Here is a 19,528-nt window from a genome sequence, read left to right on the forward strand (position 1 = left end):
GCACAGTGGGAGCCTAACTGAAGTCTGGGCTCACTGGATAGATCCATGTGGTAGGATTAAAAGGATAATGAAATTATGTTATGTATATGGGTTCTGCTTTAATGGCATTGTTGCCTTATTTGTATTTTGACAGATGGAAGCATTTAAGAGCTGGTTTGGTATTTTTATCTATTTCCACAATTTTTTTTAAGTCTCTTAAATAATGGTTCTTCTCTGGTTAGTGATCACTTTTAGGAGCTGTCAAAGGTGGACCTCCAACAGTAAGATGTCATTTTCACTTTATATCACATTCAATTTGCTGAAAATCTGTTTCTGAACTCTTCCCTTGCAGGTTGGAGTGGGTGGAGATCATTGAGCCCCGCACACGGGAGCGTATGTATGCGAACCTTCTGACGGGGGAGTGTGTGTGGGATGCTCCGCAGGGTGTTAGAATTAAGCGGACTGGTGAGAACCAGTGGTGGGAGCTATTTGACCCCAACACCTCACGCTTCTACTACTACAATGCTTCCACCCAGCGCACAGTGTGGCACCGGCCCCAGGCCTGCGACATCATCCCCCTGGCCAAGCTGCAAACTCTAAAGCAGCACACTGATACTACCACCTCCCGTACTGCAGGAGGAGGAGGGAGAGCATCAGCTGACAACAGCCCGGGACGGAACAGCGGGGTCAGTCGAGAGGGAAGTACTTCCTCCTCCCTCGACCAGGAGCTGTCAGATAAACAGGGCAACAGAGAGGAGACAGACAGGTAAGGCTGTTGGTTGGAACAGCTAATATTAACACTGACTTGGTCCCTACCACAGCAGCACAGGCTCCAGTCTGTTCTGCAACTCTTCGCTGCATGTCACCCCCCCACCCCACCCCCCCATTCTCTACCCATCTGTTCTGTCTCTCTCGTCTAATATGCCTACAGTAAAAATAAACAAAAAAATTTTGCTGACGTGATGCTAATCCCACCAAGATCATGTTCTGTTCCTTAGTCCTGAACTGTGCACTGAGCTGTTTAAAGTCAGGGTAAGAGTTTTAAATTTGTAACTAGTCCCTTATATATCATTATTATATTATTTCCTGATATGTGTTTAGGTCTATGTAGCATCTATTAGAATTATAATTAAAGACTACACGTCCAAAGGTTCTGCGTTAAACTAATGAGTAAATAGATGAAAAGGATGAAGAGAAACCACTCCATTTGTTTCACATCTCTCTCTCTTATCATCTCATCTCCCATCATTTCTTTCACTGTCCATTAATTCCCTTCAGTGTCACCTTCAGAACCTGTCGCCTCTCTATAGACTCATGTTTGTCTCCCTTTCTCACCCCCCAGCATCCTCTCTGCCCCCTCCTCCCATCTGTCTAACCAGTCTTGGTTTGCTGTAATCTGCTGCAGTCTGCAGTGATTGGTGGTAATGCCTTGCTAGGGTCACAGCGTCCTGTAAATGCCTTCCCTGCTTTAGCAAGAAGACACTCACATGAGCACTAGTGCAGATGTGCACATGCACACATGCTTGCACACCCACACACACAGAGACAGGTATGTACACACCGAATATACAGTGTAAGAGCACCCTAGCTTTTCTCACTCTTACTACCTATTGTGTAAAATTCTGCTTTTCAGCAGAGTTTTAACTTTTTTCAATGTTCTGGTGCAGTGTGGATAGCTGAGGCTGCTCTAGTGTCCATGTCATTGAGACACAGTATTAGAAATATTTGTACACACAGTAGGGAAGCCGTAGGCACACTTGCACTTTCTGGAAAGCTAAAGGCAGAACCGTACACCTAATGATAGGGATGTCAGTTGTTTCATGGGTCTGTTTCTCTGTCCAGCAAGGTGGTCCAGAACAACCTATTTGAACCTTTCTGGCCACTCCACCCACTAATAACCTATTGTTATTATTCAACAGATTTATCTCAGCAGGTCAGAGTAATGTACTGCGTCCTCCTGTCCAAGGAGTTTGAACTCTCAAGTAGAACTTTCAGAGTTTTAACTCCAAAAGAAATGAGTCTGAACTTGATGTATTTCATACTGAGAAAGGCCCTTTGTTCTAAGACATCATGACAGCAGAGGTAACCAACTTTATCTCTGGTCATGAGATTGCCAGAGAACTGAGGCATTTCACTTGTCTGGCATTAAAACACTGTCAGTTGGGGCCATTTTAGTTTTTTGTGTGCACACTGACTGACATGGTGTTTCAGTTAGTGTAAGACACAGACAAAGACCCTCATGTGGAGAAAGTGGCTCATCACCTGAACTTGTTGCTCCGCCACACTGGGACAGGTGGACGCCCTCCTCATATGCTATGTGTGAAAACCTTGGAAAGTTACAGTACTTGCTTTCACTTAAAAGTCTTGCTTTCACTTAAAAGGCTTTCACTGTTTGTGAAAGACTTTTAAGGGTTGGTGAAAGAACAGGTCATCAAGGTCACAGTCAGACCAGCTGCAGTTTTAAAAATTGGGAAACCCAGGTTCCCGGTAAATATTAATACAAGACAACATAATTTAGGAATCAAAACATTGAGATTATTGGCGTGAGCAATCTCTGGAGTTATTATTATGCATAACTTACATGTTGCATTTGTTTCACGCTTCATGGATATAATTAGATATTGCAAATAAAACGTTATCAAACAACCATTTAATTATATCACTTCTTGTTCACGTCTTGGAACACTTGGAACACACATACATGTGATGGTGCTTTGCCACAGAGTTTTTTTTTTACATTGGTCATTATGGAGCAAACAGTGCAGTAGGACGTGGGTTTCATTCTCTACTTCACCAAACTCACAGTATGTACGTAGTCTTTGATCTATTTCTGTTTCACAGTACCGTCCCGTTTCAATATGTAGTGGTTATAGCCCACAGCCAAACAGAGCACATGAAGATAGCTGGCTCTTAGCTGGAGCATACACAGAATATTTTTCACATTAATATGCAGATTTAAATTGACAATACATATGCAATTTTGCTTTGTAAGTGACCCTTTAGTTTTAAAATTTATCATAGCAACTTCCTTGAACATCTGCACATACACCTTCTGCCTGGTGATGTAAAGATGCTCAAGCCCAAACTCCAGGAGAAAATCAAGCATTTCTGATGCCTGTTGACCTTGTATTGAAACATCCCACATGAAGAACCTCCTTTCCAATCTATCATCTGGCAGTTTAAGCGTTTTATTCTACAGGTTAGTCATATTTTCTACCTGACTTCACATGGTATTCATCCCATGTCACCATTGACAGCAGTTACAAGAGCAGATTTATACTTTCATTAAAGTGTCTAAACCCCCAGACTCCAGTCTCCAGAAGAATAGTCCAGGATAGGACAGACACATGACTGCTATAGCTGGGTGTATGTGGCATAACCTATATTTCTTCGGGGGTTAGTTTTCCCACTTAGATACCGTGTAGGGCTCTACTCACTGAGTCTGCCAACACTGATATCCTATTTAAGAATAATATGCGTTCATCAAAAAAAAAAAAAAGAGAGAGACTGATAAGTGTCCTTGTCTGGGAATTCAGATTTGTTGATGCCAAAGCAGAACTGAAAATCACTTCTTCTCCTATTTTAATCTAAACTTGACAACCACTTCTCTTTGGGATTAATAGAAAGACACCATCCCTTTTACCCTTCATCAGCACGCATTTGGTGGGCCATTTTCATTTTCTGCCATCAATATTATATCAGCTGCATAAAGCAGATCAGTTTTTATGTCTCCACATTATCCCCACTCCCAGGAATTTAAGTTCTTTTGTCTAAATCATTTAGAAAAACAGTAAAGAGGGTTGGGGATAGGGAATCGCATTGCTTCACTCCTGAGGGTGTGGAGAATCACTGTTTTTGATATGCATTTCACTTGCCTTTTAAAGGAACTGAATGGCAGAGAAAAACATTTACCATTAATTCCTGTTGTAAGTAGGTTAAATAAAAGATCTCTATAAGCAGAATCAAAGGAATTTGATAATCAATATCAATAATCTATTTTCTTAGCTTCTATTTCTAACCACAGTACACTCTGTTTGTTTACTGTGTGTATATACAGGCTCTTGCTTTGTAAAAGCCATTTTGCTTATCTTCTGACAGGTGGTTGTGCTCTACGAATGCTATCAGTCTATGATTGAGGATAGAGGAGTACAGTTTATAAATTGTGCTGAGTAAACTAATACCTCTGTAGTTTAATGGCGCCCTAGGGTCATCTTTTGTAGACTTAAGGGACTAATAATTGATAAGCTAGGTGAAAGGCAAAATACCATGGTCAAAACAACACTTAAATAAACCATATAATACATCAGAAAATGCAGGCCATTTGAGAACTTCAGTGTGTATCTGTTCAATACCAAAAGCTTTTCGGCTCTTGGCCATTCTGATTACTTGCTGAACCTCCTCATTAGTTAACTCTCTATTCAAATTGATGAAGAACTTATACCTGCTTTATAATAATAATAATAATAAACTAAGACATAGCAATATCAGTTTATACAGTATAGGAACTGTGAAATGAGAATTTCCTCTTTTATTTTGGTGCATTTTCAAACAGTCATAAAATTAACATTTTGGTGTTTCTTTTTCTTTCCCCCTTTTTTTTTTACAATATTAAATGTAAAATATTCAACTTATAGCATGTTTTTTTTTAAAAAAAAGTAATTCTGGAATAATATAAATAACATGAAATTGAAATATACTGTATATAGTAATATACATTGGAGGTCACCCCTCTGTAGTGGGAAAGAGCATAAGTTGGTATAGGGGGTTGAACGCTACCAGCTACATACAAGGGTATCATATATAGCTGCATGGAGATGGATATAGAGAACGATAGATAATAATGTGGTTTATTTACCAGTTACGAAGAATTAAGCATAACACATTCCTTCACATACCGGCAGCATTTCCATTTCAGAAGAGGAAATGTTGATGTTAACTTGAGAGCCTCATTAATCGTTGGGTTTTTCTCCCTCATTTATTCACTTATTGACAAGAATGTTTGAAGATTTCCTAATGGCCAGCTGTCTGGATTTACTAGAGGGTAGGCTGGGACTCAAACACAGAAGACAGACAAGTCAAGGGTTAAAGGGTTCTATTGACAAGCAGGAGTCGAAGAGGGGAAAGGGATCCAGAAGGTCCAGGAAGTAGGGCTGGAGGGGGATGGTGCAAGTCAGAGAGACTGAAGAATGATGGTCCAGAAGATGGGAGAGCCAAAGCAATTAGGATGGTCCACAGGAACAGGGACAAAGCTGATGTGGCCAGGCAGGCTACTGGCTGGCTACAGTGTGACTGTAGACACAGGGAGAACAATGTAGAAACAAAGGAACAAAGAAACCAAAGCACGAGGTGAGAAGTCGGCCAAGAGTTAAAGCAGATATGGGAGAAACAAAACTTTTGCAACAATGGAGAGAAGAGGCTGGGTTCTTGTACTGTTGGGTGGATGAGGTGATGAGGAACAGGCGTGGTGATGCACTGGCTGGCTCTAACCCCTAACAGCTGGAGCGCTGCAGTGTGGCCACACCCAAGACACAGACAAGACGGCCAGGGGGAGACAAAGGAACCACAAGGGAAGGGAAATGCAGGAGAAATGCTAGGGACTCATTAAACAAATTTTTAGACATTTACATCCTCTTGGAAACTGTCCAAAAGAACAACCTGTTCTCTCTGCCTCTAAAACCAATATTTATATGCCTCTCTGAAGGGATGTGTACATATATCTGCATTTTTTTAAGAATCCCTAAAAATCCCTAAATATCTCTTTTCTCGTCTGCTCTCCTCTCCTCAGGACTTCTCCCTTCAGGTGGAATACAGGGACCAAGGAACGAATGCTGATCAAGGTGACAGATAGAGAGCCCAGTTTCTTGGCCCATCAAGGAAATGGTTACTCCCCCTGTGATCCCCCAAACACCAGTGCTCCTTCTGGAACAGGCACCACCTCACGCACCCGCCGTTCTTCTGGAGGAAACTTACCCTCAGACCCTGATGGCTCCCCTGTTCTCTACACTGATCGCCGTCAGTCCCCCTTTCTGAAACGTGCTGAGCTTGGTGGAACTGGCACCCACCGCCGTTCCTCAGCTGACTCCCAGCCTCCATCGCCTCGTTATGCTTATGAACCTCCACTGTATGAAGAACCTCCATCAGAGTACCAGCCCCCTCCCATCTATGAGGAACCACCCACCGACATGCAATTCTCTGACTCCTCTTCCATTTATGGCACTGGCAAATCACCAGCTCGTAAGTCTTCAGCTCCACTCTATCACTCTCCCAAGCAGGGCCAGTCACCTTATGGGCAGCTTGTTCTAACCAGGCAGAAGTGTCCAGAAAAGACCCAAAGTCTGGAGTACAGTCCTGTGGGGAAGGAATATGTCAAACAGCTGGTATACGTTGAGCAGTCATCTTCCAGCCCCCGCTTTAAGACTGCTGACCGCCTGCTGCGTTATGGCACCACAGGTGGCTATGGTGGTTCATATGGGGGGTCATATACTCTACAGCATAGCCAGTCTCTGATCAGGGACCCCCGTCTCCTGCTGGACTACAGTAGGGAGGGTGGAGAGGGAGCCCAGAGGTTGCTTTATGAAGACTCCATATCCTGGACGTCCAGCCAGACACATTCCCTCTCCTCCTCTTCAACAGGTGGTTCTGGGGCTTTTTCTCCTGGAGGTAACCGCAAACGCAAGAGTCGCAAGCCTTCCCTCCCTCAGGAGCTGGCACGCTGCATGGACTCAGAGGGGGAGCTGACAGGCACAGCTTCTGAGGCAATGTTGGCCCAAGCCAGGCTGGCGTGGGAGGCCCAGCAGGTGATGAAACAGAGGAGCAGTTGGGACTCAGGACAGGGTGGGGGGGCAGCCCAGAGTGGTAGCTCTAAAGATGGATATGAAAGTGACGGGGCAGTGCCTCTGCCTTTGCCAGGACCAGTAGTAAGGGCATTTAGTGAAGATGAGGCGCTAGCACAGAGCGACAGCCATCACTGGAAACGCAGCACCTTTGACCGGCTAGGATTTCCTCAGGCTTTGCTGGAGAAAAGCCTCTCCGTCCAGACCAACTTGGCCTCACCTGAGCCTTACCTCCATCCATCACAGGTACTGTTATAAGCTGGGAGTCTGGATGTCATTTCTTATGTTTCTTGCAGGACTTTGTGTTGATGTGAGCGTGTTTGAGTGTCTTTTTCATCTCTCTCGCTCCCTCTCTCTCTTCATAGGGGATATATACAGTGTATCTTCCCTCTGACAGAGATATGAGTATAGTTACACCATTTTATGTCAACAAATAAAGACAGTCCTCCACCTTTTATCTTGCCACTAGCTTTTAGCATCTGTCTGCATGTAGAAGAGTTCCACACAGGTGTCTGAGATGTTTTGATTCAGTCAGGTTTCAGTGAAGCACATGATTCTGCACTCACAATAATCTTTGCAGGTCTTCACTGAAATCTCCAATTTATCACTTATGTTTGGCAAGGAGTTGACATTTCCCATATTTACTGATGGAAGGAAAGGGCTTGTAGCTCCATTTCCTGGCCTTCACTTCTGCCCCAGCAAGGCAACCTCGAAAAGGCTTCTTTATCTCAGATGAGATAAAGTGGTGTATTCCAGATTTAGTCAGTTTTACAAAAAGAAGCTCCTCCCTTGTGTAAATTCTTCTTTCCACATGAACTTACATCAGTTTTTTTTTTTTTTTTTAAAGAACATAAAAAAAGACAAACTTATATGTTGACTGAGTACAATTTAAATGTGTTGATGGGTATATTGCCTTTTTTGAACATTGGAAAGAGCTGCAATATAAATATAAGTAAATATAAGCAAAGTCTTGCAGATTGTTACTTTTTTTTTCTTCACCTTGTGTCCTTTTGCTTACCTCAACTGAAAGGTTTGAGATCCATTCCTGCCAAATCTCTGAAATTGACTTTGCTGTTTGAATTGCAGCCTCCTTTGGCCATATGTGGGTATAGACATTTAACACATTGTGACTCACTAATTCTAATAAAATGTCTCTCAATCAATGTATGTGGTTGTAAAGTTAAAAAGATAATATCAGTATTCAATTCAAATCAAATTCAGAATCCTTTATTTGTTGTTTTGGGAAAAATCCATCAAAAGTGGCAGCAAAAATCTCCGTGATAGTTGAGGAGGAGTGAACAAACAGGAACTACTAACCTCTTTCCATGCAGTATCTACCTTAGGTCTCCTGAAGGATCAGGACATCCTTATCCTTGTATGAATGTTTTTAAATAACTCATCCTGTGTAATCTTTGTTGATCCACAGATTTTACTTCAAATAGGTGTTTGTTTGTTTGGTTTTTTTTTCAATCAAGGCCCTCAGGAATGAAGGGCTCTTCCTTACTCTGAAATAACCTGATAGATATTGATGTATTTACACATCAGCATTAATCCTAGCCACCTCCTTTTCACTTTGTCTTCCTTTCACTGCTTCTTCACCTGTCAGTCGGAGGACCTCGGTGCCTGTGCCCAGTTTGAAGCCAGTCGAAATGCCAGGAATATGATGCCAAGTGCCAGCTGTGGCATTTTCCCAGAATTCACCCTGAGAAAGCCCTCCTCGGAGACCGACATTGAGAACTGGGCATCCAAGCACTTCAACAAACACACACAGGTACTCAAGGGGATGAGTGTCATCAGGCATCAGATTTTGATGTTTGAAGCTGAATTCAAAGATACCCTGAAAATCAAAGTGAAGAAATGATGTGGCAGGCTAGTCTTTTTTGCTGAAATCTCAATGCAGCAACTCAAAATGGTAGTCTTTATGTCCCCCACATGCTTGTATGCATTCCCTACCAATGTCAGGGCATGCTCCATATGAGCCGACAGGTATCGCCGCCCAGATCTGGACCAGGCCATGACTGTGCTCCAGGACAGTCTGAGGTGCAACCTGGCCCTTAGAAATACCAGAGGACTACTATGCTCTTTTATCAAATGTGCTCCTCTAACCCTGCATGCTGCTCTCCTCTTTTGTTTTTTGTTTTTGTCCCATCCTGTTTTTCTCAGGGTCTGTTCAGAAGAAAAGTGTCCATCGCGAACATGCTTGCCTGGAGCAGTGAGCCCATCAAGAAGCCAATGATTGTGACCTCAGACCGCACTGTGAAGAAGGAGGCAGTGGACATCTTCAAGCTTATCCAGACCTACATGGGAGACCGTCGATCCAAGGCTGACCCCCTCTCAGTGGCTCTGGAGGTCTGTGGACAGCACTGAATATAATTACTGTGTGCTAGCTCACATCCCCCCTGCATCACAATCTAACCCTAACCCATCTGTATGGCATAGTGTTGAACAGTGGTGCACCAGGTTCAGATGGTTTCAACACCTGAAGCTAAACTGAAGTGTTATGCAGTGTGAGCACATTACAAAGTGAACCATACTCCTCTATGCAATCCTGTGTACATGAGGCATCAGCTCCACTCTTCATATGATTGCCACAACATTACATTTCATCTTTGCATTATGTGCTAAGAGCAAAAAAACACATTTTAAGTGAATGGGACAGACTGCAGTGGATCTACTGGTGATAAAGAATCCTTCGGTCATAGCAGTAATGTAGACATGTTCTGCCACAAAGATCTGTTCTGACACTATGAGACTTTATTTCAATATTCCACCTGAGTACATTGGTTCTGCTCTCAGCCAATGCAAAACAGAATGACTACACATTCTTTGCTCTGTGGCACATAAACCTTTGACAATGCATCTTAGAAATAAACAAAAAGGAGCTGCAACAATGGACCTGAACTCAGCTGAATTAATAGACAATATATTAAATTGCAAGCTGCACATAAAAAAAGTATCGAAGCTAAAATATCAAAACCAATTGCATTAATGAACAAAGCCAAAAAAACTATTAAATCAAACTGCACCATGAACATTATACTATGGAATCATGGGATTGGAGCAGAAACTACCTCATCTCTCTCATTTTCTCCTACTTATCCATCAGGGTGGCAGGGGGTGCTGGAGAAAATACCAGCCAACATTGGAGCCAGGCATGAACAGAATCAAATCTGTTTAAAAATAAATAAATAAATAAATAAATAACAGGTTCAATTAATTTGACCACTACATGCCTCCAGCTATAAAATCACTCCCAGGACCCCCTCCCCCCACCCCACCCCCTTGAGTTACTTATTTGTTGCTTGTATATTGCTGAGGATTTAGTTCAGTTTTCTTTTCTTTTTTTTTGCTTCTATGTTTCATTTATTTGCCATGTCTGAGGGCCTAACTCCACCTAGTTCTCATGGATGTCTATCTAATCTTAAGGCCTTTTTAATGTTATATATTATATATTATATATAAAACACTTTTGTGTTTTTGTTGAAGGATCTGCTCATGGCGGCCAGTGAGGGCTTGCCTGCATCCTTCTTTGAAATTGTATTTATCCAGTTTGTCATTTTTATCAGTGAAGCACTGAACACTTGATGCTTTCAACCAGATTTTGATGCAATGTCAGCACATAGCAACAAGTTAGCATTTAGATGCATCAGCATAGTGACTGGTAATCACCATGTGACATGAGAAATAATGTTGTTCCATGTCTGCAAGTTTTAGCCTTGAAAATTTGTATTATTTTGTATCAGCAGTACAGGATATAAATGCAACTTCTTACCACTTAGTCCCATTATATAATGAACATACTAATAATGATAATGCTAGCCATTTATTGGATGAAGGTATTGATGAAAATTTTAAAAAGCGAATGGAGAGTTGATGTAGGAGAGAAGATCAAAGTGTGACCTACAAACAATAATCAATATCATAGTAGCATAATTGTCGACACAAAATGTATAATCAAAACAGCACTTTAGCATTACTCAGCATTGAGAGTAGGTCACCTAGCTACGTACAATGTGCGTATTGGCAAGTCTTATTGTGTCCTGTGTAGATAACTGGAGTGTGTTCTATCAGATTTTATGCGATAATATGACTGAGACATCTTTGTAGATAAGCCTTAAGTTTCTGAAGAGGAACAGGTACTTCTATAGGGACCTCTGATTAGAATTCAGTACCTCGAATTATTAGACTACCCTCATTGTGACAAATGGGCAAGACAAAAGAATTTTTGCTCATACAGCGAACTCAATGGTTCTTTACCTCTCCCCATCAGGTGGTGGTGCGTGGGTGGAGTAACCAGGGGCTACGTGATGAGCTTTACATCCAGCTGTGTCGTCAAACCACAGAGAATTTCCGCTATGATAGCCTGGAGCGAGGCTGGGAGCTTATGGCCATCTGTCTGGCTTTCTTCCCCCCCACACCCCGCTTCCACACCTACCTAGAGGGTTATATCTACCGACACATGGACCCCCTCAACGACACCAAGGGTGAGCAAGCAACACACTAATACAATAGGTGTTGTCAATTTGAGGATTTCTTTTGACTTCCTTTGTGTTTTGTCTATGTGCAGTTAGCACTCAATAGCTCCAGACCATTTGTTTCTAGCATCAATTTAAACTTTAGATCCATCCAATACTTGTTGTTATATGACTTGATATAATCCATGGAAAGAACATCACAGATTTCTTGTCCATGTCATCTTCAAAAATTAGATTCATGCTTTATTCTTGAATGTGGTTCAGCAGCTAGAAAAACAATCTCAGTGTAGCTGTTCTTGAGAATTTGGATGAGACATTTGTGTTCAATTTGGCATAATCAGCATAGTTTTTCACATGCATTTCCTGAGTGTCAGTGTTTTTTAAATATATCTATGTAAACCAGAGACTGAACATACACAAACTGATACATGCAAATTTTTCACTGAGAGAACCTCCACCACTCCTTTGTCCATTATCCAGTGTTGGATTTCAGTGACAGAAGAGGGAATCGTGACCATATTTCCTGCAACCTGATTGCTGATGGAGGGAAATAATAGCAAGGCAGTAATTCTAGTTTTGCTCTCAAAGTAGCGTCAGCACTTTCTGAAGAGACCGTATTTGTATCCATGAGTCATTTACTGCCATGAATATAATATTGCCTCAAGTGGGTAAAGACTTGGAAATATAACCTCTTACTTGTTGCGTTGCTCTATTCCATCAGTATTTATACTGAAAACAGTGTGTTTGGAACCTAAACATTGAAAATTCAAACAAACACTATCTAAAGCAATTTTTGTCAGTTAGTTTGAATGCATAATGTGCCAGATGACCACCTCATTCTGGAGCAGGGCATGTCAGACCTTAGTGCATTAACAGTCTCCATCACCCTCTCTCACTGCATTTGTTTTCTATTGTTATTAATGCCAGGACTTAATAAAATGTATAGCTGGACTCCTCCTCGTCCCGATTCACTGATAATCTGCTCAGACGTTCTACACACGAGTATATTAACTTTATGGAAGGAACTCTTATGAGAAATGTGTATGAAGTCCAACATGAACATGGCTTCATACTGAAGAGTATTTTGGCTTTTTTAATGGTGCTTTCAGTAGTTTTCGAACAAAATGTACCATGTTCCACAGCTGAAAGTGTTTTTAGTTGGCTGACTCGCTGGACAGTTTTGACCTTTTCAGCCTTTCAGTCTCAACTCCTTCTCACTCACTAACAGATGAATTAATATCTTATATCAAGTTTACCATTGCAATGACATTAATTATGCATCTTGAAATTGTTTATGGAGGTGGTCAAGTTTTTATAGTGTGGGGAACATTGATCTGACCAAATCTCAAGCAGAATGTCAGTTGCAGTGGAAGGATTCATGTTGAATGCCAACATATAGGCTACCAAATATCATCGTCATAATTTAATCAAGAGACGCCATATAAATACAGCATTTCAGCACATTTTCATGGTGTTCCTGATGATATTTTGTTTTGAAATGTCAGGCAGAATAACACTGTGCTGGTACTCTACTTCCCCCTGCAGGTTTACAGGATAAATAACATGTTTAACCTCCTACAGGTGCTGTAGAAGTAATGCTGGGTTGGTGCTCCTTTGCAGGACACTGAGGGAGCTCTCCAGTGTTGCCACAGAATCAGACTGTTTAATGAAAAATCTGGAATATCTGGTAATCCAGCCTAATGGAAAAAAAAACAAACAAAAAAAAAAACCTCATTGACATTGCTTCTCTTCCAATTATTTCAACTTTGTGAACTGAAAAAGGGGGAAAAAACGTCAAACGAGCATATGTATGTATGAATGACTGCTTTTGTAAATGTATCTCCTTTTTTCTGCTCCAGGAGTGCCAATCAGCAGCTATGCGAAATACTGCCACAGGAAACTGACAAAAGCTGCACTGACTGGAGCAAAGAAGGTAAGAAATTTCTGCCTATCTTTGTGTTTTTGTGTTCTTTCCTTTGGAACTTTGGCACCACTGAATTATTACTACACTAATTTCCACAGGGACCACTACGGCATGGAAAGCACGAATACAACATGATTAATGCAGCAGACTAATCCACATCTGTTGCTAGAGTCAGAACGAACACAAGAGATCAGTTCATTGTCGGGTTGGATTTGGATTTAGAAATTTTCCATCTGACTTTCTCTGTAAATAAATTAATAAATGTCTCCATATCTATAAATAAAGGACTTTTGAATGACGTTTACAAAATCCATGCTATGAAACTAAATCATCCAGCTTCAAGGTCGTTCAGAACCACACTAGCACTTGTGGTGCTCTCCTGAAATGTCACAACTTGGCTCACTTAATCAAGGATACAAATATATCACTTCATTACAATTTGACATTTTATTTAATGAGAATGTGACCAAGTAAGCCCGTAGAGTCCCTCACTACTGCCTGAGCTCATCACCCCATTCAGCTGGGTTGCTGAAGGTTTCCTCGGGGCCAGTGAACCTGGTGCCCATGACGGGTCTGACCAACAGTGTGGTGTTGATCTCCCCAATCTCCCAAGTGCTGTGTTGTGCTCCAAAACCGGACAGGAAGTTAACTTTAAAAATAGGCTCAAATTAATACTAGGTCCATAATAAACAAACTTAATCCTTTACATTTCAAATAGCTGTGCTTTAAGCTCTTGACTGAGACTTGGCTCACTTTATCTGTTATTATTATTTATTTTAGCACTCAGAGCAGTGGTAAAGGTGGAGGGTTAGCCACTGTGCTTAAATCAACGTTTAAGTGTTGTCAGTCTGTACGAGTCACTTCCTCCAGCTTTGAGCTGCAGCTTCTTCAACCAAATGTCTTCTCTCCTGTGTTACAGGCAGTGGTATACTAATCACCAAAATTCAATAAGGATTTTATGCAAGAGTTCGCTGCCTTTCTAGTAGGAATTGCATTGGATTGTGATCATTTCCTGATCTATGTTGTGAAACCATTCCTATGGCTACAGACCTCTTATCACTTCATCCACTCAGTGTCTGACCCACGCATGAAAAGGGGTGCAGCTAAGATGTTGTACTGTCTCATGGCCTATGTGTTAATATCACTGAAGTAAACAACATATCCATATCTGACCATTGCCCTTGTTCTACACTGTGTGCACAATTATTAGGAAAGTTGTTTTTTTTGACGGTTAATTTTATTATTGAACAGCTACAGTGCTCTTGGTCAATCATAAATGTTAATAACCCTCAAAAACTTGAATATTTAAGTAAAAGTGGGGGTGAAAAAAACAAAACATTGACCAAATAACCACGATTCTTTTCAGTTACAGCCACCAGCCTCCCTCCATGGAGTTTCTTGGTCTGTTGATGATCAACTTATTATTGAACAGCAACCACAGCCTCCCAGACACTGTTCAGAGAGGTGGACTGTTTTCCTTCACTGTAAATCTCCCGTCTAAGAAAATCCGACAAGTTGTCAATAAGGTTTAGGTCAAGTGAGGAAGGAGGCCATGTCATTATTCTTTCATCTTTAAGGCTGGCCAGCTATGCAGCGGAGAACTTCAGTGCATGTGAGGGAAGTTTATTTTCTTGAAAGATGCAGAATTTTTCCTGTACCACTGCATGAAGAAAGTGTCCTCTAAAAACTGGCAGTGCATTTCAGAGTTGATTTTTACCCATCTTCTACCCGAGAAGGTCCAAATAACTCATTTTGAATATTACTAGCCACTTGCACTACTGACTTAGGCATTTCCTCAAGATGTCTCCTGCCGCTGTGGCTAACTATGCCCTGGCCTTTTAAACTGTTGACTGATCATTAGCTGGGCCTCCCCAGCTTTGTGGCAGTAATTGGGGGTGGCTTGGTAGCTCATCAGAGCCAGATGTTGGTGCTAGCTATTACAGAATCTGATTATCTCTGAAAAATAGTGGGCTAGATGTTGCATATTCACTGTAATGGCTGAGCAGCTGTGAATGGTGTCTATGGCAGGGGGCTCAGGACACATTCTTCTGGGGACCCGGTGTTGAAAAAGAGAATCTGCTGTTGGAGCACTATTACATGCCACACAAGCGTATATGTGCATTTTCTCTGTGCCTGTGTGCACATGCGCATATTTGTGTGTTTGTGCGTGTGCGTGTGTGCATATGTGTGTAAGTCTTGTGTAAGCAGATCATAACTTGGCTCGGACCATGTGTACTATGTTGTGCCAGAGTCTCAGCAGGTCACTAGTAGCAAACACTTGTCACTGTGAGGCCTCTGACTGGTGTAAATCTGCTGACCTGTCACAGCATGTAAACGAGCTGAATGTTTTGGATAGAAGCATGTATTTCTCACTGCTCCCACTGCTTCATGACCTTTATCCTTCATTTACTCTGCTGTTTAAACATCTAGGCCTGTTTGTTTGTGTGTCTCTTTTCAGGGTCTGCAGAAACCGTCCCTGGAGGAAATAAAACATGCCCGAAATGCCATCTTCAGTCCCTCAATGTTTGGCTCCTCTCTGGAGGAGGTGATGGCACTCCAAAAGGAGCGGTATCCAGACCGGCAGCTACCCTGGGTGCAGACTCGGCTTTCTGAAGAGGTTCTGGGTCTCAATGGAGACCAAACAGAAGGAATCTTCAGGTTAGTTGCTTAAAAGCAAGAGTAGAATAGAACTGTCTGCAGATGATACAAAAGACAGTGTTTAGAAAGTCTGCATTTCAAGAGACCAAACAAAAACTACATTAACAACCACAACAAATCCAGCAATACAGGAGCGACTTGAGTCAGTTGTCACGCTCCCATCACAAACCAGAACAAGTCATTTTCATCTCATTTTCTCAACAGCCAACCTCCCACATTCAAGTTGTTGTTGAAACTTACCAAAGAATCTTACCTGAAAACACAAATCACTGCTACAAACAGCAAAACAAGCAATTATATGATGTGACAGTGACAAACTGAGTAAGGTCCTTTCTTTTAGCACTGAAGAGACAGCTCTTGCAGGAACTATAGCACACAAAAAAGAGTGGAGCAGGTCTGCTGTTATTAACTAGCTGTGTGTCAGAAATGATTCAGCTCCCTCACTGTCCTTCAGGATTTCAGGTTTTACACAATTACTGAGAAATACAAAGAGGGAAAAAATGAGAAAGGAATGATAAATATAACCATCATATGACCTCTGTCCACAGAGTGCCTGGGGACATTGATGAAGTAAATGCCCTCAAGCTGCAAGTGGATCAGTGGAAAGTCCCCACAGGACTGGAGGACCCGCACATCCCAGGTGAACACGCTAACATCACTCCTGGACCTGTGTGAATACCATCAGCAGTAACAAGCAAATGTTCAGTGTGTGTGTGTTTTCTTGTGTGTTCCCAGCATCGTTGCTGAAGCTCTGGTACAGAGAGCTGGAGGAGCCGTTGATCCCTCATGAGTTTTATGAGGAGTGTATCACACACTATGAAAACCCAGAAGCAGCTGTCAATGTGGTGCTGGGTCTGCCACACATCAACAAACTGGTGCTCTGCTACCTCATCCGCTTCCTTCAGGTATCACAGACAATTATGATACGAGTTTTTCACTGTGTCCTCAAGTTTTGCACTTTGGTCACACATGGTCCAAACATATTACATGTGGGCCTCCTCTTATTACAAAATGCTCTTTATTTTTTAAACCATATTTAAAGCTACTGTGACTGGAATACCAAGGCAAATCTGAAATTCCCATCATGGCATAATTGTTGTTTGAGGTACTGATTTAATCAATGTACTTGCACAATAATCAGTCAGTTGTAGGAAGCAGCAGGAACACATGGAAGCATAAACAATGGTCATACAATGCACACACACCCAAAAAATAATAATATTAAGTCTGGGGTGCCGGTGGTGTAGTGAGGAGAGTTCTTGCCCCATAAACAGGAGGCTAGAATGTCAGACCTTGTAGACATAAAGCCAGAAAGAATCTTAAATAAATGGGTTTTATTTTATTTACTATACCTTGCCATTATACAACCCTTTGTTTGGAACTGCTGGTACTTATACTGATACTTGATTTAACGGAAACAATCGCTTCAAGACTCTTATACTCTGCTGTAATCCTGTGTTTACAGGTGTTTGCCCAGCCCGCCAATGTAACCATCACTAAAATGGATGTGAACAACCTGGCCATGGTAATGGCTCCCAACTGTCTGCGCTGCCAGTCTGACGACCCAAGGGTGATCTTTGAGAACACCCGGAAGGAGATGTCCTTCATCAGGGTGCTCATCCAACGGCTGGACACCAGTTTCATGGATGGGATCCTATAGCCTCGCCCTACTGAACACACACTCAAGTCCATCCGTCACCCCCAGCCTCCCCTGTGCTCCCTAATCCCCCTCAAGGCAGGCCTCTACACACCCCTCAGCACTGGAACATCATACATACATCATTGCTGCTCGGTGAAAACCTTGCATCTCCAACATGATGCACAAAAATAGAGATTAATGAGTAACACAGCTGATCTGAGTTTGTCCACTGTTCTGCATTTTCTGTTGAATCAGATGTGTTTACTATTTCTCTAGATGTAGTCTTTTAACTGAAATCTACGACTCAAAAATACTTGCATTGGAGTTATAAGATTTTCATAGAATAACAGTACTGTGTGTGCCTTCACATATGTTAATAGACTGAACACATACAGTATGAAGGAATTAGCAGGGATCTCATCATTTCATTGGATTTATGTTAGTTTCACTGGCACACTCAGGACCTCAGAGGTTCATTTTAAATACAGCTTATGTGTTTTAAATAAGTGTTTTGTTTTTTTTGTTTGTTTGTTTTTTTTTTTCCCTGCTGCACACGTCAACACACACTCAGACATCAGTAGGTGCACACATGTACATACAAACCTGCCCTAGGATTCCACCTTCTGGAGTGAACGATGCCATCAAGACACAAAGCAAGAAGTCTGCCACAGGTTTGTCACACATACAAACTAATTAACAAATCCACACATTTCAACTTCAGGATTTCACAAGATATACAGCACCATTCTACTATATTTTATTTTATGAGGATTGCCTTTGCTAGATTTACAGCTCGGTGTTAAAGGCAAATGTTTGACACTGCTGCAACTGGGAGCTTGACTTGTCATGCCGCCTTAAGATAGCAAACTTGCGCTGGCACCAGGAGAGAGATACGAGACAGGACATTTTGTTAAGGCTTCAGATGCCTGTCAGAAGCCAGACTGTAAAAGCAAACAGTGATGAGGTGATTTCTCATCAGGGGCAGAGAACATGGATTCTGAATCACCTGTAGTTTCATTTCAACACTTCAACATGATGGATAGAAACAGAAGTATAGTCTGTGTTTGAACTATCCTATACATTCTACATTTTAAGTATGACGTGAACACAACACACTGAACTCATGTCATCATGCTTTGGGGCTCGCTGCACATGGATCACTGGCTCAAAAAGCTGTTTCTTACATGAATACAACCACTCCTGAAATACATTGTGGCGAAGAAAAAACTGCAACCTGGCTGTTTTGCTAAATGTTTACAGCAATATCCCAACCACATACATTCTAAGTACTGCTGTAATGTAAGCTGGAAACACCAGATATGATGATGATACGGCTTCTTTTTGAAATATTCCACCTTAACAAGCAAACTATGTGGTCATTTTCCTGGTGCGGCCAGGTGACCAAGAGAAGTCTGCCATGAATATAATGATGCAGAAGAGCCAGTCTGAGTCCAGTCAGCATGAGGTGGTGCAGCTGAAGGGGCACCCATAAAAACAGTGAAGGAGAAGACACTAGAGTCTACAATGATATAAAAAGTGAATAGAGTTCCTGAAATTTTGTGCAGCTCCAAAGCATGTGTACTAGAGTACTGACATCCATCCCGCCATCATTTTGAATTGGATCGGCCTTATGTGCAGTTTCTTATCCTCATTCTACCTCTGTAAATGACACATTTTGCTGAGCCTCTCTTCTGATGGGCTGACTGTTGTCAGAACAGCAGATTTCAGGCAAACACTCAGAGAAGCCAAATCCCACAGCGCAGGATGGTTGGTCCAGGTGGGCTGGACTTGGTGCATGGCTGAGGGCAGTTACTGCTTTGTTGTAACATCGCAAAGTTACACAAGTTCTTTTTATTCAGCAGAATGTAATGTAAAGGCCTGGAAACCCTTCATACGTAACCTTTAAATTGAATTTACAAAACTTCATTTCAAGTTCAGTATTCTCCCTTGTCTGAAGTACCAGTAGTCTTTTATTCTAGCTGCAGGATAGTAATAGCTCAGAAAATAGCTGGAATTAATC

General features: G+C 41.8%; 1 protein-coding gene across 1 annotated transcript; it reads left to right on the forward strand.

Moving 5' to 3' along the window:
• Positions 1 to 202: 202 nt before the first annotated feature.
• Positions 203 to 17,713, forward strand: arhgap39 (Rho GTPase activating protein 39). Its single transcript, XM_029500153.1, has 11 exons — positions 203 to 216; positions 332 to 745; positions 5,765 to 7,058; positions 8,419 to 8,583; positions 8,976 to 9,161; positions 11,083 to 11,296; positions 13,147 to 13,220; positions 15,670 to 15,869; positions 16,418 to 16,509; positions 16,605 to 16,774; positions 17,335 to 17,713. Exons 1-11 carry the CDS (start codon positions 203 to 205, stop codon positions 17,527 to 17,529), a joined length of 3,018 nt encoding a protein of 1,005 aa, XP_029356013.1. The 3' UTR covers positions 17,530 to 17,713.
• The last annotated feature ends 1,815 nt before the right edge of the window (positions 17,714 to 19,528 follow it).

This window comes from Echeneis naucrates, chromosome 4, assembly GCF_900963305.1.
Source record: "Echeneis naucrates chromosome 4, fEcheNa1.1, whole genome shotgun sequence".
Lineage (NCBI taxonomy): Eukaryota > Metazoa > Chordata > Actinopteri > Carangiformes > Echeneidae > Echeneis > Echeneis naucrates.